This window comes from Hyla sarda, chromosome 2, assembly GCF_029499605.1.
Source record: "Hyla sarda isolate aHylSar1 chromosome 2, aHylSar1.hap1, whole genome shotgun sequence".
NCBI lineage: Eukaryota > Metazoa > Chordata > Amphibia > Anura > Hylidae > Hyla > Hyla sarda.
The window spans coordinates 88,806,974-88,834,289 of NC_079190.1; the positions used below are offsets into that span (position 1 = coordinate 88,806,974).

At 40.4% G+C, this 27,316-nt stretch overlaps 1 protein-coding gene across 2 annotated transcripts in view; it reads right to left on the bottom strand.

Moving 5' to 3' along the window:
* STAT6 (signal transducer and activator of transcription 6) overlaps positions 1-27,316 on the bottom strand; it is a 162,026-nt gene that overhangs the window by 59,737 nt on the left and 74,973 nt on the right. For both annotated transcript variants that reach the window (XM_056562518.1, XM_056562517.1), the window contains 2 exons: positions 16,317-16,458; positions 747-888 (listed from right to left, as the gene is read on the bottom strand). In XM_056562518.1, coding sequence (XP_056418493.1) covers positions 747-888; positions 16,317-16,444 — 270 coding nt within the window. In that variant the 5' untranslated portion in view covers positions 16,445-16,458. The remainder of the gene's footprint in view (positions 1-746; positions 889-16,316; positions 16,459-27,316) is intronic.

Sequence of the window (27,316 nt, forward strand, 5' to 3'; positions counted from 1 at the left end):
ACATTAGCCATTTCTCTTTGCATACAGCTATATTGAGATCTTTGTAGAATAAACTTCAGCATGGGAGTCTGCAGATTTTTTTTCAGGGTGGGAGAAGGCATACTTTTAATGTCATCTATGTTCCTCCTCTTTTTGACAATAGTCAGTATCACGTAAAGTGCAGGCATGCAAAGGGTTGAGAAACCTGATGCAATAGTTTAATAATAGAAGCACGCTGCCATTTCCTGATTTCTGCCACCTTTCAGTATATATAAAGAAGCCCTTCATGGAAATGTAGAAAATGAGGGGCATTCACCAATGGGTCATGCAATATATGGCTCCTTTATTCCTTTTGACATATAACAAATGGTGACGGACAAATCAGACAGAAACCCGAAGCAGCAGGCTACAGCTGTTTCACATGATTATGCATTATCAGACTTCTTCCAGGTTTTGTTATATGTGAACTACTGTATATTGCACAACCTGTTGATGAGTGCCCCTCATTTTCTATGTCTCCACATAGGACTTTGTTATCTAAGAGGTTGACCACCCCCTTCCCTCTAGTGGAGTATTAAAGCATTTGGATCTGGGATATGTTGGCTTCTGTATCTTGCTAGTGCACAATTAAAGAAGTATTCATTAGATAGGTGATCTGGACTACTCAAGGGGGAGGGGGGTTGAAATGGAGTGGAAGAACATTTGCTGGACACTTATTTTGCCTATATTATAATATTTCATGTAAGAACATTTTCCAAATAACCTACCTTAAGATTTTCTACCCATTGACGAACCATGTGTGCATCACTTCCACAACTCTTTGCCACTTTCTCAAGTTCTTCCACTAATTTAGTTAGGACAGAATTTGCCAGTTCAATGCAAAAAGGGTCTGTTCTCGTCATATGTTCCCTGTGAGAACAAATAACATATATCAGCATAACAACATTCCTTATTACACTTAGTAGTTGTGAAATGATGACAGAGCTTGGAGAGTGCAAATGACTCAAGATACCATGGGACATAAGTGAAGCCACAAAATGAATTTATAAAAAGATAAAGAATACTACTAAAACAAATACTACAGTTGTGTTTGCCATGTATCTAGCACCTACAGCAGGGGTCATGTCCTGGGGAAAAAAGTGTGGAAACTCACCTAAGATTTCCACTCAAGGGCTGGTCTTACAGAAGAACTCCTGATAATGGGAACAGTGTTCCTGCTGTGGAAAAAGTGCAGGAACTCCATTCCCATGCGTTCCTGCAGGACTTGGACCCTGACCTACAGTATATCTAAATAATGTCGGAGAAAGTATAGTGTTATAGAGATTAAATCATTCTTCTTCAAATTTGTAGGTAATATGTTAACCCTTTAATAATAGGACTGTAGATGCAAAATTATAAAATATGATATAAAAGAGGACATGTGGGTAACTTCAAAAAAAGTTGTAGGTGTAAAGATGTAATTTATGTAGAGCCAGTGAAGTCACCCTTTCATAGATTTAAGCAAATTTTTATTGCCTAGCCAATCCTACTGCCCCTCAGTAGTGTTTGACACTTGGCAATCTATAGTCATCACTGCAGCCTTTTGATTGACAAGGTGGTGGTTACTAACATTCCCATTGGGGTGTGAACCTGAGCAATCCATTGAGAACTGAACAGTGGTGACTACTGGCAGTCTGTGAATTATTAGCATATCAGTCCCCGAAAGTAATGGTATAGATTGCTAGTGAATGGAGGAGGAAAGAAAAAATGCAAGAATCTGCGAAAGGTATCACATGCCAAAAAGCATTGCAATGTCTATCCCACTGTTTGCAATGGTAATGCTAGCCGCTGTTCACATTGTGACACAAATAGCCCAGAATAAGTGTCACTTATTCCATGTGTATCAGTTGGGAATGCGCTGGCTGCCGATTAGCCCCCTTGAATAGGGCCAATATGTGTCCAAAAAAAGAAATAAATCACGGGTAAACTCCAAATTACTTTTAAGACCACAGAAACAAAAGAACACTGAAAGAAGTGTGATTCTGATCCTTACCTAAGCTTAAAGATAAAAAGATAACTTTCATTTTAAAGGGTTACTCCGCCCCTAGACACCTTAGCATAGGGGATAAGATTTCTGAACTTGGAGTTCCCGCCACTGGGAACCTGATCTCTCACCCCCTGCAGCACCCCCTGTAATCTGCTGCACAGAGCAAACTTTGCTCCTGCCCCCCCCCCCCCCCCCATGATGTCACGGCCCACCCCCTCAATACAAGTCTATGGGAGTGGGCGTGATGACCACCACGCCTACTCCCATACACTAGCATTGAGGGGGCGGGCCGTGACATCATGGGACATACATTTGGGGAAATTTTTCCTGCCATTGTCCATGCTGCATCCAGATGTTATTTGAAAGTCAATAGTGAAATTCACCATTCGCTATTGAGTTTATCTTTTTGGTGCATTTTTGGTTCGGTAGTGATTTCTCTGAAATTTTACATAGGCTGTTTGATAACAAAGCTTAGAAAAAAATGAGGGGATATGCCAGTGTTACCCCAATAACGAATGAACAAACTCTGCTATGCAAGATGTATTCATTTTATTAGGGAAACTTTATTTCAGACACTTGGATAAAATTCAGAGCGGTAATTGTGAAACCCTGAGGTATGTTACAGCTCAGTATGCAATTAGGGATGAGCGAATCTATAGCGCAAATCACTTCATTAAACTCCATTTACTGTGGTTCAGGCTCCAGGGCATCTAAAATGGTGGATCCACATGTCAGGACATGGGACAATGAATCATGGGAAGGCGGGAACAATGGTCGGCAGGATGAACCTGCAGCCAGCCAGCCACCCCCTGTGATATCACAGCCCTATATATTCGGCAGCAATATTCCGGACAGTGACTCCAGCATTCTATTGCATAGAGATGCATAGGGACAGAGAGCAACAGAGAAAACCATTTTTTACACCAGCGACTCACCTCAAGCCAAATTCCAGCTTACCAGCACTGATAGGGAAGGGAGAGAGATTGAGAGAGAATGTTCACCTGTGGGTGTATTACAGCAGGCTGTCAGCAGCGATTCACCTCAAGCCCAAGTCCAGCCTACAACCACTGATATAGAAGAGAGAGTGAGAGAGAAAGTTCATGTTTGGGTGTATTAGAGCAGTGATTCACCTCAAGGACAAATTCAGCCTGCAAGTACTGAAGGGAGTGAGAAATTGTGAAAGGCCAGCCAAAAGTACACAACTGCTGGTGTTGTAGACAAATACCGTTTTAAGCGTTCTGGAGTGCCTTGAACTTCACTCATAAGCACATACCACAAGGGGAGGGGTGGCAGGAGCAGTACCAGCTCCATCAGCAGCAGTCTGAGTCTACAGTCGCTGATGAGTAGCTTTCTTCACCCGCATAGGGAAGCAACTCATCAGCAGCAGGTAGACCTGGAGCAGGACCTGAACAAACAGGTGGTGGCATACCTTGACAGTGTTGAAATTGATTAAAATGATTCTTATGACTGATCAGTACATTAATACTTATATGCCACTGCAAATGCTGCAGAAAGATATTTGTTACCTACCCTCAACCTATATATCAGCTTGCTATTTGCTTATAACTAAGATGAGGACCTTGGGATGAGGCAAGTAGAAGCAAGATAAGAAGAGGCTGAAAGTTGGAAGATAAAATATTTGAAGAGATATAGACTGTGCAGAAGGACAGAGAAATCTGGAATTTTTCGGTGGAAGAGTGAGAGGGCAACATGAGGGAATTATGGCCAGGAAAGAAATTAATGCATAAATATGCAAATATATACACAGACACAATATTCAAATAACCAATCAAAAAATAACATGATGATGTGACAACTAACCTCCCCTTTTTGTCAAATGTAAAAACCAATGTACTTCTGTGTAATAAACAGAACTCCTTGGGACAGCTCCTTAGCCAGTATGCTGAGAAGGACATATATACCAACATTTTGTCTGGTGTTTATTCCTTGTGTCAACACTCTGTCCACGCGGAAGTCACTCACAGTTTAAAGCGGTACTCCGGTGAAAAACTTTTTTTTTTTTTTTTTTAAATCAACTGGTGCCAGAAAGTTAAACAGATTTGTTAATTACTTCTATTAAAAAATCTTAATCCTTCCTGTACTTATTAGCTGCTGAATACTACAGCGGAAATTATTTTCTTTTTGAAACACAGAACTGTCTACTGACATCACGAGCACAGTGCTCTCTGCTGACATCTCTGTCCATTTTATGAACTGTCCAGTACAGCATATGTTTGTATGGGGATTTCCTTTTACCTTGGACAGTTCCTAAAATGGACAGAGATGTCAGCAGAGAGCACTGTGCTCATGATGTCAGCAGACAGCTCTGTTTTTCAAACGGAAAAGAGTTTCCACTGTAGTATTCAGCAGCTAATAAGTACAGGAAGGATTAAGATTTTTTAATAGAAGTAATTTACAAATCTGTTTAACTTTCTGGCACCAGTTGATTTAAGTTTTTCACCGGAGTACTCCTTTGAGGCCTAACCCGCAGCCATCCTTGACATTTGGTGTCAGAAGTGGGATCTGATCCCTGGACCACACTCGAGGAAAGAGCCAAGTCTGGTGGACCGACGCCCCCGGCTGCCCAGGGCAACCCAGAACTGTCCAAATTAGGAGCCTAATCTCCACAAGAACATGGTAAGTCTGCTGATTTCTTTATGAATATGTAGCTTATCTGTGCCCTTTTGGCAGTTTTGTGGGAGTCTGAGAGATGGCTTTTGTCGACCCTCTATGACTAGCCCTTAGCGACAGGGAATCTTCCCCCTGTGTGGTCTCAATTTCACAGAGGAGTTTTAGTCGCAGGTGACTGCTGCAGCTGCTGCTTAAATCTAAATCCACAGTTAAGCAAATCGGGAGAAGTTGTGAGAGAACCAGTAAAATGTTCTTTTTGCCAACATTAACATTGAAAATGCCCTGCTTAATAAGTGTAAAACCCAGTTTTACACTGATTAGCTGAGTCCTTAGAACATTGTCCGTGCACCATGTCTGTAACTGCACCTTGTGAATAAAGAATTTTCGGCACAGTATCCTGGTGAGTGACATCCCTACTTTCTACATTTCCTATTAATAATATTTCTGTTTGAGTTTTGAGCTTTAAGAAACCTAGTAGCCATTTTCGATTTGAAAAAACATTTTGCTTGGATTCAGATTTTTAGATTTTTTATAAATATACTCAGTGGATACGGTCAAGGGAATTAAAAGAGCTGTAGATTATATATTTTTCTTTTTATCTCTGGTATCTAGATCTGTTTCCCTGATATCTTTTGTGTAAATATGTAATTCTGATAAGCTTTTTGTTCTATATCAGAGTTAAAGAAAACTCTGATATCTTTCTTTATTAAATTATATCAGTCAAGTAACTTTTGTGTAAATCGTACTGCTGGTAGATTTCCAGTTATATGAATTATTGTACCAGTCCAGTATCTGTATCATAGGATATTGTTTGTGTATCGTACTGCTGGTAGATTTCCAGTCCAGTATCTCTTTACTGTATCCTTGATAACTTTTTAGTATACTGCTGATATATATAACAAGGATAAGTTAGCCAGCACTACTGACACCAAACTACTATATGGACCTGGTGTACAGGTGCATGCTGCTAGGCTAAATATACAGCAACAGAAGAATACAGCAGCACACTGCTAGCACAATGATACAGATAAAACATGAACTGCTATACAGCTATAGTGCAAAAAATGAAAAAGTGAGGTGCTTGGACGTCTCAGACCTTGCAATGCCTGTTGAACTGATTACACAGAGGCATATTCACAGTGTAGGGTTAATCCCAATGTGGTCACCTTATCGTGGTGGGATGGTCCAAACTATTTGGCCGCCAATTTCATTTTTTACACTATAGCTGTATAGCAGTTCATGTTTTATCTGTATCATTGTTCTAGCAGTGTGCTGCTGTATTCTTATGTTGCTATGTGTGTGTATGTATATATATATATATATATATATATATATATATATATATATATTATTATATATATTATTATTTTTATTTTGTCATTTGTATTTTTTTTTTGTGTTGGACCTGAGCTAAAAATTGACTCTCAAATTTTTTTTGTGTATCAGCCAGTATCTTTTTGTACCAGGAAATTAGTATCAGGAGACAAACTTTGGTTAACACTATATGCACCCTTTTTGTTTGGTGCTGAATACCAATATTTGAGAGATCTTGTTAATAGGGTAATTACATGGTCCTCACTACTCCACAAATATTTTTTAAACTCTGAAATGGTTGAACTTTGGTAGAGATAAACAGTCTGCAATCATTAGTTAAAAGCCAGACTTAGATAAAACTGTATTTAAATGTGTCCGTTCATTGAGCCCTAATATTTTATCTCCGAAGAAATTGGTGACTGAGTTGTGCCAAGGGAAATATGTATGAGTGTGCAGAGTGTGCAAAGAAGTTTCAAAGCTGTGTCTGTGTTGTAAACTAAGTTGTTGAGTAGGATTGATTGTTTCATTGTCTCCTAAAGAACGTTCCTTGGTGGCTTTGGATGCTGTAGCTTGAGTGGACAAATGGCTGTGTGCATTGTGTTGAGAAAGTTGGTGCGTTTGGTCTGGGAGTTGATGGTGTGTACAAGTGTTGAGACAGGTGAGGTAGAAGCGGATTGTTGTAAGTAGCTTGATAGGATTAGAGAGATAAATAAAATAGAGACTTAACATTTTGAGGGAAAAGCATGTGGAGAAGGAAAAGCAAGTGAATATTAAGGCAGTTGAAAGTTTGGAATATACTGATGATTGATAGACAGAAGTATTCATATACAACAGTGTTATACACAGTATTCATACATACTTATAAGCTGAAAGGAAAAGGGAAATGCAAAGGTGACTGCATGTTTAAGAGGAAGGTACAGAAAGTGAAGAGGAAGGTAGGATTAGAAAAGGTGATTTGGTTTATGTAAGTGATATTGTGGTACAAGTATGTAGAAGAGTCCAAAAAGTTTGTTTGAACTGTAAAAAAAGTGTTAATACTTTTGTGGTAGCCCTTGGGGGGTGTATAGTAGTGGTGGTATGGTATCGGTATATGAGGGGTTAATGTTAACCCTATAGTTTGTGACGCAGGGCTGGTATGCTGAATAAATGTTTCGGCCTATCGCCGCCCTTCCTAGTAACGATAGGTGCATGAAATGACTGAAGGTCCACAAGAAGATTTAACTTGAACAACTTTACTTAAGTGCTTGCAGTATCCAAGGTACAGTAACAGTCTCATATATAAACAGTCTTTAGCTTGCTTAGTGACTGACAGTGGTTGCGGACCTTGATATTTAAACAGTCTCTGAATTTAGGGTAGATATTTGCAGATCCGTCCGGATTTAGGGGTATTATTAGGTCCGGTGATGCTGCAGAGTGTCTGGAGATTGATACACTATATATTTAGAATTGATCAGCCGTTGCCGCAAGGCTCGGGCCTAACTCACTGCATTAGTTGCTGCGCAGATCCTTTTCTCATGACAGCCCACGAGGTAAGAGAGCGAAACATGGCTGCCGCTCCCTTGAATGGGCAGGGGGCGGGGCGAATCCGATTGGTCCGAACTTCTGCCATTCACCATTACAAAGAGTAATGGGATTGCTTACTTTACAGGGCCTCCAAAGGTCCTTAAGCTGAATACCATAGAGTTCACCTAGTCACATAACCCGCAGGTCCTGCAACGCTATGGCACAGGTAATTAACCACTTATTTACAAATAAATCATTATATTTACATTAACCTTATATAGACCACTGGTCTACTAGTAGAAATAGAGGCGCCAAGGGGTAAACTACATTACAGGGATCCCTACGTCCTAGGGACTCTGGCTATGGGGACCCACACATACATAGGTACCGTATAGGATGCGGTACCGGGACACCTCACATTGTTCAGGAATGTACTGAATATGTTGGGGGAGGGGAGGGGGCACAGGGGTCCCCTGGATCAATGAAAGGAGATGAATGGAGTGTTTTCTTCCCAATGGTAGGGGTAAAAGTGAAGATGAGGAGGAGGAGGAGGAGGAGGAGGGGGAGTGTTTGGTGCTATGGAATGCAGATGGTGTGCTAGGTCTCTAGGAAAGCTGTGTGTATGTAGTTATATGATGGCATTCATGGAATGGTTCTCATGATATAAAGTATGTTATATATGTCTGATGTGTATCAATGAATCAGGAATATATGGAATATGACCAGTGAATGTTTTCTCTGTGAAGCTGCTGTAATGGATCAACTAAAATCAACTAATGGCAGAACTGTTTGCTGTACTCATCCGAGTTTGTTGTAGACATGATATCTTCCTGCTCTGCCTACCGGTCTCCTGAGATCTTTCTCCGACTGAGCCTACCGTGTGAACTGGACTAAGGGAGTTCTACTGTGGCTTTAGTGAATACCTTTCATTTTGTTCTCTGTTTCTCCTATGTTTGTTTGCGTATTGCTACATTTGTGCCTGTTATATGCTCCGGACCTTGCATACCGCTGATGTTGTACTTTGTTTTGTACTGAAAACGTCAATAAAAACAATACTTTGGGAAAAAAATCAACTAATGGTTTAAAGAATTATAAACTATGCGCATTGAAGGTGATTTTTCCCAAATTATTTTTTTTTGAAAGACCTCTGTATTTTTTTTATTCTTTTACATTTTTGATGAGAATGTGGGCCCTGTGTTTTCTACGTTGAATATTTGTAAATGTCGGTAATGTTACATGTTACATGTGTCTTGTATGTCTCTTGATGTAAAGGAACACAGAAATCCAGTCATATACTAGATGTTCAGGGATTATTGAAGACTGACCAAACCTGAGGGAGAACAAAAAGCAAGACTCAAAGAGGTGGTAACCGGTGACATAGAGGAGTGGGAGGAGAAAGGTGGGGCTTATAGGGAGAATGACAGCCTCCTCTCCTGATAACATAAAAATCACATTAGACTTGAAGGAAATATATATATATATATATATATATATATATATATATATATATATATTTACTGTTAAAAATTGTTTACAGTACCTGCATACACAATGTGATATACCTACACATTCTACATTGCATTTATTTGAAAAATATTAATGTTGAGTGGATAACTTTATAATGATAATTTAGTGTAATCTAAAGATACTGGAAAAGAAGACTGTTTGTTTTTTTTTTCTCCCCCTTGGTAGCTTGCTACTCTCAGAATATGATTAAATTGTTTGAACTTATGAGGTTAAGAATTCAAGAGCCATGATAAAAATCAGAGAATCCAAGGTTAATGCTGAGTTATAAATGTAAGCTTGTTCCAAGTGATGCAAAGATGTAATACATAAGACAGAATATATGGTGACCACATGCAGAAGGAAGTTCTACTGCAATAAACCACTCGATCTGAGCTGGTGGTTCAGAAAGTAGAGTTGAAGATATTCACTGAGATGTGCAAGATATCTGAAGGTATGAGTATGGGTACACTTTTATTACCGCCCACAGGTATGGGCCTATTGGAGTAAAGGGTTACTTGAATCCTTGGCCAAACCAATCTGTAGTTTGTAATTCAAGTTTAAAATCCTAGAGCTGCCAGAGAAGGTGGCCATCATGAAGATCAAACCAACATGAAGGAAACAACCTCAGAAGCCAAGGGGACTGAATGGTGAAGGAGGCTGCCAAGACTGCAGTGCTCCTGTCCTCCCACAGTTATAGTACAGAGTGTACAGGTGGATAGGGAGTGTGGATTTTTCTGGTTAGGTCTCCTACAGGAAAAGGCAATGGTGAGAGAGATCAGTGGAAGAAGAAATAGGTGGTACAGGGCCAAGACAGCATCTGGATAATTGGTAAGAAAATGTGTGTGCCAGCAGTCTTGTACCCCATGGTAACAACAATGCAAAAAGAGGGTTTGTGCAGACTTCATTATCTGCATCTGTTATGACCTAGGTAAAACAATAAAGGTACCTGACCAACATACTCCAAAATCATCTTAATTGTTTCAGAGACTATGGGGCGAATTCATCAAGAGTGGTGTAGGTGAATGTCTTTTTACCCATTAATTCATGTGTTGGAAACTGTGCACCTGCACCAGATTTATTACATGGTGCAGGGCAAGTGATAAATCTGGTGCTGATCACATTTCTTACTTCAGTACACCAATTTGTATGGTGATTCCTTTGTGACTTCTTGTGCGACTTTTTATTCCGTGCGACAAAATGTGCCACTTTTTAAAAATTCTGTCCACAGTCAGTTCTGTAAGCCAAGTCCGGGCTGGTGTAGATTTGCGCCTAAGTTAGCACAGTTTTGACAAAAGATGCGACAAACTAAAAAAGTTGCATATGATGAATTCCTTACCACTGCACGATATCAACTGAAATCATGACTTGGTATGTTCCTTTTGAAAAACCTTCTAAAGCAAAAGTTGCAATGAAAAGTCTCAACACAGCAACTGAGACAAACTGTGAGACAAATGTACACCACAAAACCGGGGTAAAACCAAAGATAAATTCCCCCCCTGTGAGTAGACTTCATCTAACTGCCTAAGGTGGGCCAATATAAGTATGTCCTTTTCTGACTGTACTGATTCCGTAACCATAGATACAACGAATATGAGAGTATGAGGCAGGATAATAGAGGAAGATTTAAAAATATATATTATTTCTAAATAATTCCTGATAAAGTAAAAACTCTTATTCAATCTTATTCAAATTGATTGCTAATTTGCTATCCAATGCCATAGTAATCACATTGCAAAGTTTCTAATTTTTGTGCATGATTCAAAGTTGCGTGTAGAAGATATGCTTACCTCCAGAAGGGGGAGGTGTTTCTATGTTTCAGAACCAAGTCCAAAGTAGGTTCACTCTTTTTAAGAACTCTCAAGCAGGTACCTGAGACCAGCCCGATAGTGTAAACAAGCGGCAGAGCTGTATACTTGAACACTTAAGAGCCCTCTATAATCTAGGTCACAAAGAAGGAAGGGGGGCATAGACACAGCAAGGGAGAACCTGCCTGTCACATCTTTATGTAAACATTTTCTTTTTCAGCTTACTGTGAACATCTTATCAGAGTCACAGAAGCAGTTTGAACCAAATCAAGGTAAAATGTACTTAATAATAATAATAATAATAATAATAACTGAATTGTAACTGAAGTGAAAAGTAGAAGCTTGTGTATCTGAGTTGCCAAGTGCCGGACTAGCAGCTGAGAGCCTTCACAAAGGCACATTTCTTAAAAAATCTATAATCAAGACTTTTTTCTTACCGTGATCATCTAAATAATTGTTGCTATCATTAGCACACACATTCACTAATGGTCTACAACTAATATCCACATTAATGCACTGAAAGTGAAGTTGCATAATTATATTTACACATTTGGGTATGTGTCGTAAAAGTACACACAATTTGTGGTCCATTTATTTTAAATTAAAGGTATGTTCTCCAATATATGACAATTTCCTGTTGACTCATGGAAATGAAGGGGGGGGGGGTGTTTTAAATATGTTGTGCATTCTGATTGGATCAGAATGAAATGGAGAGACATGAGTCTCCATTTTGATCCTGGCAGCCGTGTTTAATCAGAGGCATTCCAAAGCTTAACCCTAGATACCAAAATGATAAATGTTATTTAATTGAATATGAAATGGTGGATTACACAAACATATATTTTATATTCACACTCTGTATATAATCAGCTGTACACTGTATCACTCATAACACATGTGATTCTAACATTTAATAGAGTTTTTAGAGTTGCATCGGTCAAATCTTCCTCTTATTTTTCTTTCCATTCTATGTCCATGTTGGTCAAGAGTCTTCATACCGAGGGGCATATGTCACACTCATCTTCTTCTTCCCATTACATAAAGTTAGAGGCCTTACATATATATGGTAATGTTCCAGTTCTTATTTGATTGTGATCATTTTACAATGTGGACGAAAGATTTTATCAATTAGTTTGTATGGTGAAAGATCCTTTCTAAACACTTAATAGAAGTGATGGGAATAGAAATAATAAATCATTGTGCATACCACCCCCAGTCAGCAGGGTTTGCATATTACACACACATCGGTGGGGCTGCCCTTTTTAGGGCGAGTAACATTTGCCAAGAAGGGAATTAATAGGGTGAGAGTAGGGCCTTACGGGGGAATTTTTCTACCCCCATGTTATGGACATGAAAATGACATACATTTTATCTGCTATATTTGTGATCCTAAACCAAGAAACCCACATGGGTTTAGACAAAGGAAAAGATGGAGTCTCTTACCTGGGGTCTCCTTGTCATGTTTACAGGGGCTTTTTGTAATATTAAACAAAGACCACCTGGGGTGCTGGCTAAGGGGCGGAGACAACATAATAAAAAGCCAATTGAATAGGGGCAAGTTCTCTTTCTCTTGCTGGGCTGCATACCATCACACCTGGCCATTCAACTTCCTGTTGTGACACCTTTCCATTCAACTTGCTGTTGGGCCTGAATCCTGAAACAAAGAACTGCAGCCTTGCCCCATGCCTGGCTTGGTTAATCATACTTTCTGTAAAAGGTTCCATATATATTAGTTGTGTCTTTTAAGGAAAATCCACCCAAATAGCCAACAGTTAGTGTTTTCTACTATATTTGTTGTATATGTGTTTACTTACACTGCGGATTTAAATTTCTAGCTATCTTTTCTCTCTTTTAGTTAGAGTGTGTTTAGTTTTCAACTGTGTATTAAACATCTTTATTTATGCCAGTATTTAGTGTGTAGTGTTAATTTGTGCATTGGATACTAGGATATAACTCTTCCAAAATTTCTAAAAAATAGGTTGGTCTGTGGGGTGTTTATGAATGCATTTGGTCTCTGGTAGTACTGCTCAGCTAAGTGTCTATGCACCTGGTCTGTGAATATATTGTATTCACATGACCGCATGGTGGCCGCCATTTTTTGTCTCAGCTATTTTGTGTCTCAGATGCATGGTCTGCAGATATTTAGCTGGTCGTATAAGCGGCTGAGCCAAATCCAATTCGACCCCAAAGCCACGAACCACAACACCCCACCTGCTACAATGGACAATACGTTGTTTGTTTCCACCTTTTCGAGGAAAGTGTTACTCGTCTTAAAAAGGAGGAACCTTTGTCTTACTACATGTCTTGTATCCGATGATCCTACAATTAAGTACCTGATTTTACTGCAATTAGCACTGGACATCCATTTCTGCATTGTTGTATCCGGTCTGGAGGCGCTGACGGCCAGTCCGAGCACTTGTGGTGGTATTGAGGGAAAGCGAGCTGTCTGCAGTGTTTGTTTGTTATTACTATATTAGTGGGATATAAGTTTACTGAGGAAAATAATAGTACCTTGTTGGGCATCCTCTAGACTGGATACAAAATAAAGTATGGTTGACCATGGAGGCACATAGGTTCTGTTCGGCATCCTGTGTCACATTTACTCACAGATGTTGCAGCTGGGCCTATAGATCCTGAACACTTGTAGGTTGCCAAAGCTGGCATCCGATCTGTTCCATAAATGCTCAAACGACAATAATTCTGGTGACCATGTAGGCCAGGAAAGTGTTTCAATTTGGTGGAGATGTTTCTGGGAAACATTTACTGTGTGCTGATGGGCATTATCCTTCTGAAAAATTCCAGACGGAAGCCATGAGAGGCGACACATTTGGCCACAGGATGTCCTACACATATGGCTGAGCTGAAGTGCTCCACACAAGGCCTCAGTACTAAAACTTGACCAGTGTTGACAGGACCAGAATAAGTTGCTAAAGACAATAAGGTTCCAATTTGTAGCAGTCCAGGTTTCTTGTTCAGGGCACCTCTTCAAATAAAGGTGATGGTGGCTGTCTGTCAATGGCAGGACACATAACTGTGACACCAAATTTTCTTCTTCTAAGTGCATGGAAATTGTCCAGGCAGAGACAGGGGTATGAATTAAGGTGTCATTTTTAAATTAGAAAACAGGGAAAGCACTTTTACACTATCTTTTGGCAAGACCCAGTGTCTAATCCTGTTATCATTTACAGCAGAAATCTGACATTTCAATCTGAGTGTACTATTTATAAATTTTTTGTCAGTGAGTATACGAAGACAATCTATTAGACCATACTTCAGGTATTGTTATCTGACATGCCTGTCAAACCTGATTACTGTCACTTGGCTCCTTAGTTAGGATCATATAATAGGCACTTTGCACTACAGCTGGCAGTGCCAGGGTCACTTTCCATTTATTGCTATTTGATTTTTCTTTCTGTATTCATAATTGTGAGTAAATTGGTAAAACATGCATATGATCTTATTTATATAATTGATAGACATTTGTTCTTAAGAGTTTATGTATTTTAAAATATATAGCAATGTGGGATTTTATGGGAATTAATCGGTAGGATCTAAAAAAGAAAAAAACTAGTAGATCCACCACTGTTCCAGGGCCACCAGGCTAGGCCTGTTGTGATGCCTCATTTATTCTGTGCTGTATATCAGGGGTCCTCAAACTACGGCCCACGGGCCACATGCGGCCCGCTGAGGACATTTATCCAGCCCGCCGCTGCCTGGGACATCCCTGTGTCCTGAAAGATGTTTTCGGGACACAGGGATGCGCTCTCGGAGACCCTGCGTTTACTTTAAAAACACAGGGGCCGCCGGGAAGGTGGCGCACGCAGGGACGTCACTGACGCTGTGCGTGCGCCCATTGCAACGGAGCGCGGAGGAGCGGGGTAGCGATGAGGACGTGTGCTGGCCAGCTAGGTAAGTGTTACCAGCGGCACGTCAATTTCGGTGCTCCGACCACCGCTCCTTCGGTCCCGGGACTTACTGCTATGTCCGGACGGGAGGAGCGATGGTCGGAGCACTGAAATTGGGGCAGAACACAGGCATCCAGCCTCCAGCCATACACTGTATGGCTGGAGGCTGTATGTCTGTGGGGGAACATACTGCACCTAATGTGGGGGAACATACTGCACCTAATGTGGGGAGCTATACTGTACCTAATTTGGGGGATCTATACTGCACCTAATGTGTGGGAACATGCTGCACCTAATGTGGGGGAACATGCTGCACCTAATGTGGGGAGCTATACTGCACCTAATGTGGGGGAACTGTACTGCACCTAATGTGGGGGAACTATACTGCACCTAATGTGGGGGAACATGCTGCACCTAATGTGGGGAGCTATACTGCACCTAATTTGGGGGATCTATACTGCACCTAATGTTGGGGTACATGCTGCACCTAATGGGAGCTATACTGCCCCTAATGTGGGGGAACATTGTACTGCACCTAATGAGGGGAGCTATACTGCACCGAATGTGGGGGAACATTATACTGCACCTAATGTGGGGGAACATTATACCGCACCTAATGTGGGGGAACATTATACTGCACCTAATGTGGGGAGCTATACTGCACCTAATTTGGGGGATCTATACTGCACCTAATGTGGGGGAACATGCTGCACCTAATGTGGGGAGCTATACTGCACCTCATTTGGGGATCTATACTGCACCTAATGTGGGGAGCTACACTGCACCTAATGTGGGGAGCTATACTGCACCTAATTTGGGGGAGCTATACTGCACCTAATTTGGGGGATCTATACTGCACCTAATTTGGGGGAGCTATACTGCACCTAATTTAGGGGATCTAAACTGCACCTAATGTGGGGGAACATGCTGCACCTAATGTGGGGAGCTATACTGCACCTAATTTGGGGGATATATACTGCACCTAATGTGGGGGAACATTATACTGCACCTAATGTGGGGGAACATTATACTGCACCTAATGTGGGGGAACATTATACTGCACCTAATGTGGGGAAATTGTACTGCACCTAATGTGGGGGGGCTATACTGCACCTAATGTGGGGGAACTGTACTGCACCTAATGTGGGGGAATTGTACTGCACCTAATGTGGGGAATTGCACTGCACCTAATGTGGGGGAATTGTACTGCACCTAATGTGGGGGAACTGTACTGCCAACCCTAATGTGGGGGAACTGTACTGCCAACCCTAATGTGTGGAAACTATAACCTAATGTGGGGGATCTATACTGCCAACCTAATGTGGGGGGGGGGGGGGACTGTGTTGCGTACTTAAAGTGGTAGTCCACTAATAAGATATATAAGTGTGCATAAGAATTTATTCATGTTTTGATATCTATAGTCCGGCCCTCCAACGGTCTGAGGGACCGTGAACTGGCCCCCCATTTAAAAGTTTGAGGACCCCTGCTGTATATGCAGGAAGAGACCACCAAGACCAATGATTGGCTATAAAAGCACATGAATGGTGAGGGAGTTTCACGTATGTTATTTTCTAGGCAGGTTTTTTTTTTTTTTTTTTTAAATCCTTCAACAACCTTAAAAACTAAGAAAGCTGAGAGACTGCTTACCAAGGTTGATTTTCCAGCCAGTCCCCTAGATGATGCCGGACTTTTTGGGGAAAGCCGCCATAGAGACTTTCAAAGTGCTCCTGAGACATCTTGGACACATAACTCCAGACAGATGGCGCTTTGGCCATTTTTGAAAATATGCCTTTAGAAAAAAAATTAGAAAAAATACCACATTTAAATGACATATTAACTGATATACTGTACCCATATTAGGGGCCATAATTATAATTACCTGCAGAAAACGTGGGGCAATGCGTGCCAAAAAACAGTGTTACATAATTTTCACATCATATCAGTATCTCTTAAACAATATTTAAACGTATGCAATTCACTCAATGGAGGACATGGTTAACTAAAATGAGGGTGTAAAAGGTACACAACTAATAGAAGGTAAAAACTTAGGGCTTGTTCACACTGCCATTGTGCTTCGGTAAATGTGTCTCCGTTGTACAGTCCGTCAGAGGGACGGGAGTTCAGTGAAGAAGAAAAAAGCACATGTCCTATTTTTTTTTCTCCACTCAGATCCTGTAAAATACGAGATCACTGACGAACCCCATTCATTTCAACCCATCGAGACCCAGCGGTGTCAGTCGTGTTCTGACCCATTCTGGGTCTGTATAGTGCAAACAAAAAAGAAGAGAGGCAAACAGACCCAGAACGGGTCAGAGCACAACGGCAGTGTGAATAACTCTAAAAATGCTCTTGATTTTCAAACAGTCTTTCTTATTGCTAAACATCTGGCACATTCTTAGACTTTCTAGCGTAAGTTTACACTGTCTAAGAATAAGACAGTTTTTGATTATCTTCCCATTATTGTTTTTTTATTATGTAACAACTGATATGTTTGTTTTTTTAGCTAATCTCTCTTCCTTAGGCCAATTTTAGGGCACTATTACATCGGTCCATCTAATAGCGTCCATACACAAGTAGTGTCAGTTCAGGTCATTAGACCCATCTCAGGCTAATGAACCTGTATGACGTACGCCTGGATTAAACTGGCTAAGGCTGGGTTCACACTACGTTTTGTCCCATACGGGAGCGCATACGGCAGGGGGGAGCTAAAACCTCGCGCTCCCGTATGTCATTCATTTCAATGAGCCGGCCGGAGTGAAACGTTCGGTCCGGTCGGCTCATTTTTGCGCCGTATGCGCTTTTACGACCGGACCTCAAACCGTGGTTGACCACAGTTTTAGGTCCGGGGAAAAGCGCATACGGCGCAAAAATGAGCCGACCGGACCGAACGTTTCACTCCGGCCGGCTCATTGAAATGAATTACATATGGGAGCGCATACAAAGGCATACGGGAGCGCGAGGTTTCAGCTCCCCCCTGCCGTATGCGCTCCCGTATGGGAGAAAACGTAGTGTGAACCCAGCCTAATACATAACCCGTAACTGCTTCAGGGTGGTTCTCAGATTAGGGTAAATATATCTGAACTATAATTGAACAGAATGACATCCAAACTTGACAAAGTGACAAAGCTCAATGTCTTGAGAACAAATAACTACATGTATGACTTTGACACTGTATACATACTAAACGCATATAGTTTTGAATTTATGTTAAAATGTTCCTGTCATTTAAATGAACTTTTTTGACATATGAGTGGCAGTGTCATGTAATGACATGGGCCCCAGAAGCAGGAAGAAGACCTGGGCCATGCCCAATACATGACACTGACACTCTGTCTATCACTGGCCAAGGCACGACATCTCTGTGGCTGGCGATTGTCTGAGCATCAGTGTGATATGTTGGGCTCAAAAAGCAGGAAGAAGTGCGCAATGGAGGACAGGGCAGCAATACACTGGGGAAGCAATGAGAGGAAAGTATATATATATATATATATATATATATATATATATATATATATATATTTTTTTTTTATTTTTTTTTTATTTTTTTTTTAAAGCAGCCCGGGCATAATGACAGAAATAAGGATCAGTGCTGTGATCTGCTCTAATATTATAGCTCAGTGAGGCCAAAGCACACTGGGAAACGCTGCTCTAAAGCTTGCATCTAAATTCTGCTTTTTCATCTAGTTTTAGCTCTAAATATATAGAACACTATTCTAGAATTGACAATTGTAATAAAATAATCATTAAACAATCTATAGTACAAAGCAAATGGTAGAAACAAATAAAACATTTTTATGTTTTTGATTGTCATGCAGGATCTTAAGTGAATAAACAGGGAGTTTATTGCATTTGTTACTAAATATGTCAAGCAGCTGCTACTTTATTTACCAAATGGCACCTTGAACTGCTTCTATAGCTAACGCATACCATATGTCAGTTAGGCTGGGTTCACATATATCAGTCGTCCTGCATAGTTTCCCTCCGGCATGCTCCTGGAGGGAAACTTATGCTAGAACTAATCCCATTCATTTTTATGGGACAGTTCACAATCATCCAGCATCTCAATTTTGACATCAGATGGTTGGACACATCGGACGACTCTGGACAGAGGAACGCAGCTTGCTGCTTGAAACAATGGACGCCGGATGACAACTGATGCAAGTTGTCATCAGTTATGGCACCAGTTGTGGCGAGATCTAGGCCGAGTTCACCTATGCCAGATGCCGGACACATGCAAACGCAGCTTTACAGGGGCCTCCTGGGCTCCCTTTCTTCTCTGCACTTTTAGTATTTTTCACACTGGTATAATATGAACAAGGGGATATGATGACCCAAACTGAGGGCTCTCATTTTTGGTCATCTTCCATACAGTTGGAATCAAAAATGACTTTTCACAAAAATTTGATATTGCTGAACGTAGTCGACCTGCAAAATTAAGTATACCTTAGGGAAATTGACCAAATGTATTCACCAGTAGACTATATTGATTGTATTAAAGTTATTGGGCCCGACTCAGCTATGCCACGGTATACATATTTTTCTGGTATCCCAATTGATGCCTTAGAATTCCCTGAAACATGATATAAATATGGGCTTAGTGCAACATTGGTGGTTTCCTCCCGCCAGCATCCCACTCTCCCTGGCAGCCACTTGGTTATCTTCTGTCCATGTGGTCTGGCACTCTCAGTCTCAGACTCTTTCTCAGCTGTTTCTGACTCTGCCCTTAGGGTGCACACGTTGTACCTTTTAGCCTCCTAAAGGACCAGCATGCACATCCAAATCCCTCTTCTTCAAATCACCAGCAGCCATGTAGCATTTAACCATATACGAGCTTGCTTCAGAGGAATGGTAGATTCTCACAGCGCTGAACAAACCATCAGGGAGTAAAAAGTCAACACAAGTTTATTTTTCCCAAGATGCAACATGTTTCATGGCACAGCAGTCCGCTTCATGATGCCTGATGAAGCGGCATGTTGTGCCGTGAAACCCGTTGCATTTGTTGGCTTTTTACTTCCGGATTGTCTTTTCAGCACCGGGAGAATCTACTGTACCTCGGAAGCAAGCTCATATATGGTGTTATTGTTACTGGGTGGAAGAGTTGCAAAACGACCGCTTTTATTAACACACGCATTTCCCTCTTTGTGTACGGGGTACCTGACCATTTGGGGCAAGCATGTCCCTCACCTAAATTAGCCCATCCCTCTTGTACTGACCCCACTACGCTATGGAGCACTCCTTTTAAAAAAAAAATTTCTTTGTGTATGACCTCAGCTTGTTTTGGTTCCTGTTCTGAACCATCTGTTTATTTGTGTCCAGCTTTTACTATGAACTAGTGCTGTCTGCCATGACCTGTCTGACCATGCATGTATGCTGTCAGCCAAAGACCAAATTGGGTAAGTAAGGCATTATTCTGACTCATCTCTGCCTGTCCCCTCTGTGCCTCTAGGCACACTGGGCCAGTTGCTTTTTGTACCAACCAGGACCACTAGATGATGTGACTATGTTGTCCCCTGCAATGAAGACCAGATCCACTTTAGAGAAGGTTAAAGTATGAAGACCAGCAGGTGCATTACACTTAGCCTGATCTGTCACTGGTCTGTCCTTTAACAGTTCACCATGTTGTTTGGAGTGTTATTACAAATAATGCTTGATTGTCTTAGTGAGAAGTAAAATATAATACACCCATAATACACATTATTACTTTATAGTTTTATTACTCGTTTACTTGAGGAGAACCTTAGACTTCCATCATCTTCACTATACTTTACTAATACATATTTTTTTTTCCCTAAAGGGGTACTCAGGGCAAAGCTAAATGCTTCTTAATTAAATTAAATGCTTCTTAATTAAATTAAATGCTTCTTAATTAAATTAGCATTAAAAGTTATTCAATTAAAAAACATACAACTTTTTTCAAAAGTGCATTCCTTTACAGTGATATTTTTTCCAATTACTTATACCCCACCAGAAGTTCTGCCCTGCATGTGGACCCATCTCTTCTCTCTCTCTCCCTTGCCCGCCTGAGACAAGTGGTACATTTACATAAGGATAGGTCAGTGGATCAGCCTTTTCATTATTTACCCAATTGTGACCAATAGATTTAGGGGGTTCACACGTATGTGCACCAGAGCTGCATTTTCCCCACAGAAGTTTTCTAATAACCATCAATGCCACATCATATAGGCGTCTAATACTTTAAGCATGCAGTGGAGATCATTTTTTAAAACTTTTTCCCTGCAGTATTTGTGTTGTTTCTTTCAATTGATACATTAAAGGTTAACTTTTAATTAGATTTTTTGCAACTGTGAAATTGGTTCTGTTTTCTACCCTAGTGGTAATATTTGTATTTAGTTGTAAATGGACCTCCCGATATTTTTTAAATATAATTATCTTACTATGGTAGAGGCGCTGTAACATCGATGTGGAGGCAAGCTTTTGTACAAATGCTACTACAAGCCAAGCAAATTTTTTCACCTTGAGAACATTGAGGGAAGATACAGTAATAAAAAACTGCCTAACAGCAAAACTGTCTCTGTCGTAAAATGCAACCAATCAAGGCAGCAATAAAATTTTTCTATAGAAGCGTTTTCCGTAGAAATTATAGCTGTTATGTGATTGGTTGCTATGGGCAACAAAGACAGCTTTCTAAGACCTGATTTTATAGGGACCCTCTGGGGGATAAATATCCTTGTAACTCTTTATCTAATTAGTTACTGTATTTGTATACCCTGCAATATATGAACATTGAAAAAAAGTACACTATCCACAATTCATGGTAGAATGCACTCTACGGGGGAAATTTATCATTGTCTGTGTAAATCAAGATATTTCCTCCATCATTTGCCTGAGTGTACGTCATGTGTACTTCCCTTAATTTATTTTACACACACTCTTTATAAATAGCTAAATAGTTTAAATCGTAGCAAGTGTGGACCGGGCTCACTGAGTAAACATTTAATTTGTAAAAAAAAAAAAATTGCAACAATTGTACATTGTCTCATTTGAGAAACTAAGTTGCAACATTTTAGTGCAATTCCCCCACTGCATAAAAATATAACGCAAGAAAAGAAACTGGGTAAAACCAATGATACATTCCACTCTTAGTATTTGAGTGATACAAAGCACAATCATACTGTGCTCAAATCGTGTCATACTTTGCTCTTATAGAGCCTTACAGAAATGATACAGTGTCCAAGAATCCATGCAATGCCATACCTGGAATCACTGTGGTGCCCATTACAGTTCCCCGTAGTTGTAACGCCGTCTCTATCACAGAAGGTCTGACATAACTTACCCACTTACTACAGAAGCCAGTAACGTTCTATAATATACATTTTAATCCTTTTTATTTTTTGTTATAGAATGTTAAGCAGAATGCTATGTTTCTTTCATTTTCAAGAAGCCATGCACCATGGCCCAGATAACATAGTGCTAGTCACATGACTGTCTGCAAAGAAACCACGTACAGATTGCAGGAAGGAACCAGCGCAGTTCTCACGTTCACTTTCGATATGAATGGCAACGAAAAGTACATGTAGCCTGAAATCACAACAATATGAAAAAAAAGTAGGGGGTCGTTCAGATGGTGCGGATGTGCACAGGGACTGTACAGGGGCACAAGGAGTGTATGTGGTTCTGCCCCACTGTGGAGAAGGCCGCCATATGAGATCTCTGAGTGGCAATGTATTAGGGAAGTATATAAGGAATGCTTCAAGGGACAACACCTATGTAATACTCTATCTGATGGAACATACCACAACTTCTTTGTCACCTTCACATAGGAAGCCCTCCTTATAAAATCAGAGGTATACAGAGGAACAAGGGGCCCCTATACATTCTATTGGTGTTATGCCTCTGAATAGCTTGTAGGTTGTATGGAACAATACAATGCTTATGTATCCAAGCCTTTACTCTTTACTCTTTCATCTTTGAAGAATCATTTTATCCTTTTTGTATTTTCCCGTAGAATAATTTCAAGCATTAACATAAAGAATTCATGAAAACTTTAACAGTTGGTGTAATGTCTGTAACTTGGCTGGAGCCATAGATATGATCACAAGAAAAAAAAGCAAAATAATGCAAGGTATGCAGATCACTGCAAGGTATATAACCAGTCTGTTCCTCATAAAGTTCTGAGAATGCATATAGTTTTTACAAAATTACAGTGCAATGTAAGCTGTTAGCCAAAGCTGGCGCCATGTTCAATGCTGCCCCCTCCCCTCGAGAAAATTTACATGCAAAATCACTATGTTTAAATACAAAGATACTTCACATAGCATTATGTTAAATTCCATTATGTTAAATGTAAAATGACACTATAAGCTATATCAATACTTTTTGTTATTATTGTTGTTATTAATATATGTTTTTTTTTATGCAAAAGACTTAAAAAGCTGACATTTCTTGCTGCACATGCTTCCATCCAAGAAGCAATCAGGAGAGCTCCTATATATATATACACATGTAAAATATAATTTTACTGTTGCTTACCAGATTAAATACTGTAGAAAGTAGAAATACATATATTTGGGTCATATGCTGCTGTGCCGCCAGGGATCCCCATAAACAGTATACTTGGGCAGTATCTTTAGCTGCCTTGCTTGTAAGTGAAATGCTGACTTCATTATACATATTTAAATTAAAAGATTGTGGAAGCGCTCAGCATCCTGCTGTCAGACTTCAGCTGTAACAGGCTGCTGGGAAGTAAGCCTCAAACATTGTTGGAGTCTCTGCCCAGAGACCACGGTATTAAAACTAGTGTTGAGCGGCATAGGCCATATTCGAATTCTCGAATATTCGCGAATATGTGGACGAATATTCGTCATATATTCGCGAATATTCGCATATTCGTAATATTCTCATTTTATTTCCGCATAAGCGAATATTCGCGAATGCGAAAATTAACATATGCGAAAATTAGCATATATAAAATTAGCGTACGTCATGAGTCCCAGTCCTGCGATATAACGCGGGATCACACGGCGACCCCGCATCATATTGCGGCGGGCCCGGCGTCATAGTGAAGCCGGGACCCGCCGCTAATAGCGCGCGGCACCGATCGGCACCTTTTAGCCGCGCACTCAAAGCTGAGCTGCGTGGCTAAAAACGAAAGTGAAAGTGCCCAGCTAGCTCAGGGAGCTGTTCGGGATTGCTGCGGCATAATCGCGGCATCCCGAACAGCTGTAGCACAGGAGGAGGTCTTCTTACCTTCCCCTGCGCTGTCCGATCGCCGAATGAATGCTTAAAGCCTGAGATCCAGGCTTGAGCAATCAATCGCCGAAAACACTGATTGATCCATTCCTATGGAGATGCATCAATCAGTGTAAAAGATCAGTTAATGCAATGTTATAGCCCCCTATAGGAGCTATAATATTGCATAAGAAAAGTGTAAAAAAATCATTAACCCTTTCAATTATCCCTTCCCCTAATAAAAGTTTGAATCGCCCGGCATTTCCAAGAATAAAAAAAAAAAAAAACGGTGTAAATAAAAATAAAAATAAACATATGTGGTATCGCCGTGTGCGGAAATGTCCGAATTATAAAAATATGCTGCTTTTTAAACCGCACGTTCAATGACGTACGCACAAAAAAAATTCTAAACTCCAAAATAGCGTATTTTTGATCACTTTTTATACCACATAAAAGTGAATAAAAAGTGATCAAAAAGTCTGATGAGAACAAAAATGGTACCGCTAAAAACTTCAGATCACAGCGCAAAAAATGAGCCCTCATAGCGCCCTGAACACAGAAAAACTAAAAAGTTATAGGGGTCAGAAGATGACTATTTCAAACGTATAAATTTTCCTGCATGTATTCATGATTTTTTTCTGAAGTGATACAAAATCAAACCTATACAAGTAGGGTATCATTTTAACTGTATGGACCTACAGAATAAATATAAGGTGTCATTTTTGCCAAAAAAGTTACTGCGTAAAAATGGAAGCCCCCAAAACTTACAAAATAGTGTTTTTTTCATCAATTTTGTCGCACATAGATTTTTTTTCCCGTTTCACTGTAGATTTTTGGGTAAAATGATTAATGTCATTGCAAAGTAGAATTATTTTCACAAAAAATAAGCCATCATATAGAATTTTAGGTGAAAATTTTAAAGAGTTAGGATTTTTTAAAGTTGAGGAGGAAAAATTTAAAATGAAAGAACGGAAAAAGCCCGGGTCCTTAAGGGGAATTTTGTTATAAAAAGATAAATTTCATTAAATACAACTTTTTTCCATCACTACTGTATCTTTTTTATTATTTTTTTTAATGGTACCCTACGAAATTTTATTAATTTTTTGATCGCTAAAGTCCAAAATAGAATAAAAACCGCCTGAAAACGCCAAAGTTAAAACCCACATGGCGTTTTTCTTGGCGTTTTTTTACTCCCATAGACTTCTATGGGAGAAAAACTCCACAATTTATGGGGGAAAAAACACCAGTGGTTGCAACATGCTGCAATTTTGCAAAACCGCCAAGGAGCTGAAAACTGCCAAAAAAGAGTGAAAAAATGGCAAAAGGATTAATAAACACGCCAAACTGAAAAATGCCAAGTGGAAAAAGAATTTTGTGCTTTCTCATTGATTTACAGCTAACATCTGGCCGCAGCGTTTTTTGGCCGAAAAAAACGACATGCGGTAGAATTGGCGTTTTTCTTGGCGTTTAAAAAAAAAAAAAAAAAAAAAAAAAAGTAGAAACTTAGCCTAAGAACTTAGTGCTCTAATTAACAATCAGATTTTGCTAAAGAAAGCCCCTTTAGGGTGCGTTCACACGGGCGTATTTGTCTGCGGATCCGCTGACAAAGGCCCCTAAAGTGCTACCCTCTTTGTGCCTGCTAATAGCGGCAATCCGCCGCTACCAGCAGACACACTGCGATGTGCGAGTTACCCTGCAGTGTACTCGCACACATCGCGGCCGTTCTCTGTGTAGCTCAGGTAGCCGGAGGAGCGGCCGCGATGTGCGGAAACACTGCGACTCGCCATCACAGTGTGTCTGCTGCTAGCGGCAGATTGCCGCTATTAGCAGGCACAAAGAGGGCAGCACTTTAGGGGCCTTTGTCAGCGGAATCGCAGCTGCGGATCCGCTGGCAAAAACGCCCGTGTGAACACACCCTCAATAGACTTTCTAGTTTGGCTCCATGTCAGAAACTACTGTACCATTCTATTTTATTTGTGAAACATCAACTAGCTCATCCATGAAGCCTAGTTACATTGTTTCATGCTGAACAAACCAACCTCCTGATAGAGGTTATCTGGATACCTAAAAAGAAAAGTACTCCACATGGTGTGGAATGCACTGACATAGTTCCACTGGCTTGTTTATGAAACCATCTACTGGTTCCTGATCCCTGATGCCCACTGCTCCATATTCTCTCTGCTCCTTTCTCCTGCACATCCTATTAAATCTACTTTTTTCAGCAGTCCTCGCTAGGGAACGTCAGAAAGAGGGCGTGGCTTTCCGGCATGACGCCAGAAGGAATGTGGCTTGAAAAGCTATGATTGAGAGGGGGGGATTTGGTTGGACAATGTTAGAAAGGAGGCATGGATTGCCGGTACGACTTGAGAAGAGTACACTGACAGAAAATGGAAGACTTTTATTCACTTCCCGCCTGTCACAGCTTACTCAAACAAGGAAAATGGTCAGCACCGGTTATAAGAGTATATTACAATACTGTTGGTCTGGTCAGGAGGGGACAAATATGAATAATGTTTGCTATCCTGAGTACCCCTTAAGTATTCCATTCTCATTAGGGACATCATGGAGGTGTGGAAAAACTACATTCTCTCTATGGGCTCTCTTGGCAGTGTTCTAAGCACCTGCTGCTTTAGTATACTCCAGAGTTTAAAGCGGGCAACACCAGTACATTTTTAAACAATGGAATGAAGATGGAATTCAGAAAATGGAAATGATTGTGTCCTTAAAATAAAAGGTTAATGATGGAGGAATTACAAACTAAGTTTCATGTAGAGAGGCATCCAGGTAAGACATTTCTGCTCTACTTTACTATCAGATTTTGCTAAAGAAACCCCTTTTAATAAATGTAATGGTATCACCAATGGCACACATAAAGAATCCATATACCTTTCATATTACACGATATACACCAAGCAAACCCCTATTCCCCAATCTAAGCCTTTAGAAAGCTCAAGTTTGTTAAGAAATTTTGACCATTTTCTAATTTCTAAATGGCCTCATGGGTTTAAGAAAATATGTCATCAATGAACGATGGAGGGAAATCCTACAACACGTCCTATATGCATTTACTTTGCCCCCCCCCCTGCCCCCCCCCCCCCGCCCATCCCAATATCCCTGCCAGATTTACCCATTCCCCAAATATGGGGAACATGGATCTGATCATGGGGTGTGGACATGTCCCAACATACCATATTTTTGGTCACAAGTTACAGACCTGTTAGGCAACATAGCAAACATAAAAAGGATAGCCTCGATCCAATAAAAAGCTTATTTCATATAAGGGAAACTGATGGAAATGAGGAAGGTGTGTCCAATCTGCCACCCCAAGCACATATTGTAATACTAAAAAGTACAAAAAGGTGTGTTTTAAAAACCTTTCTAACTGACCAGATCTTCTACATTTCGGAAAAATAACTTAACGAAGAATACTCTCATGTGCTTATTTACTTGCACTGCCA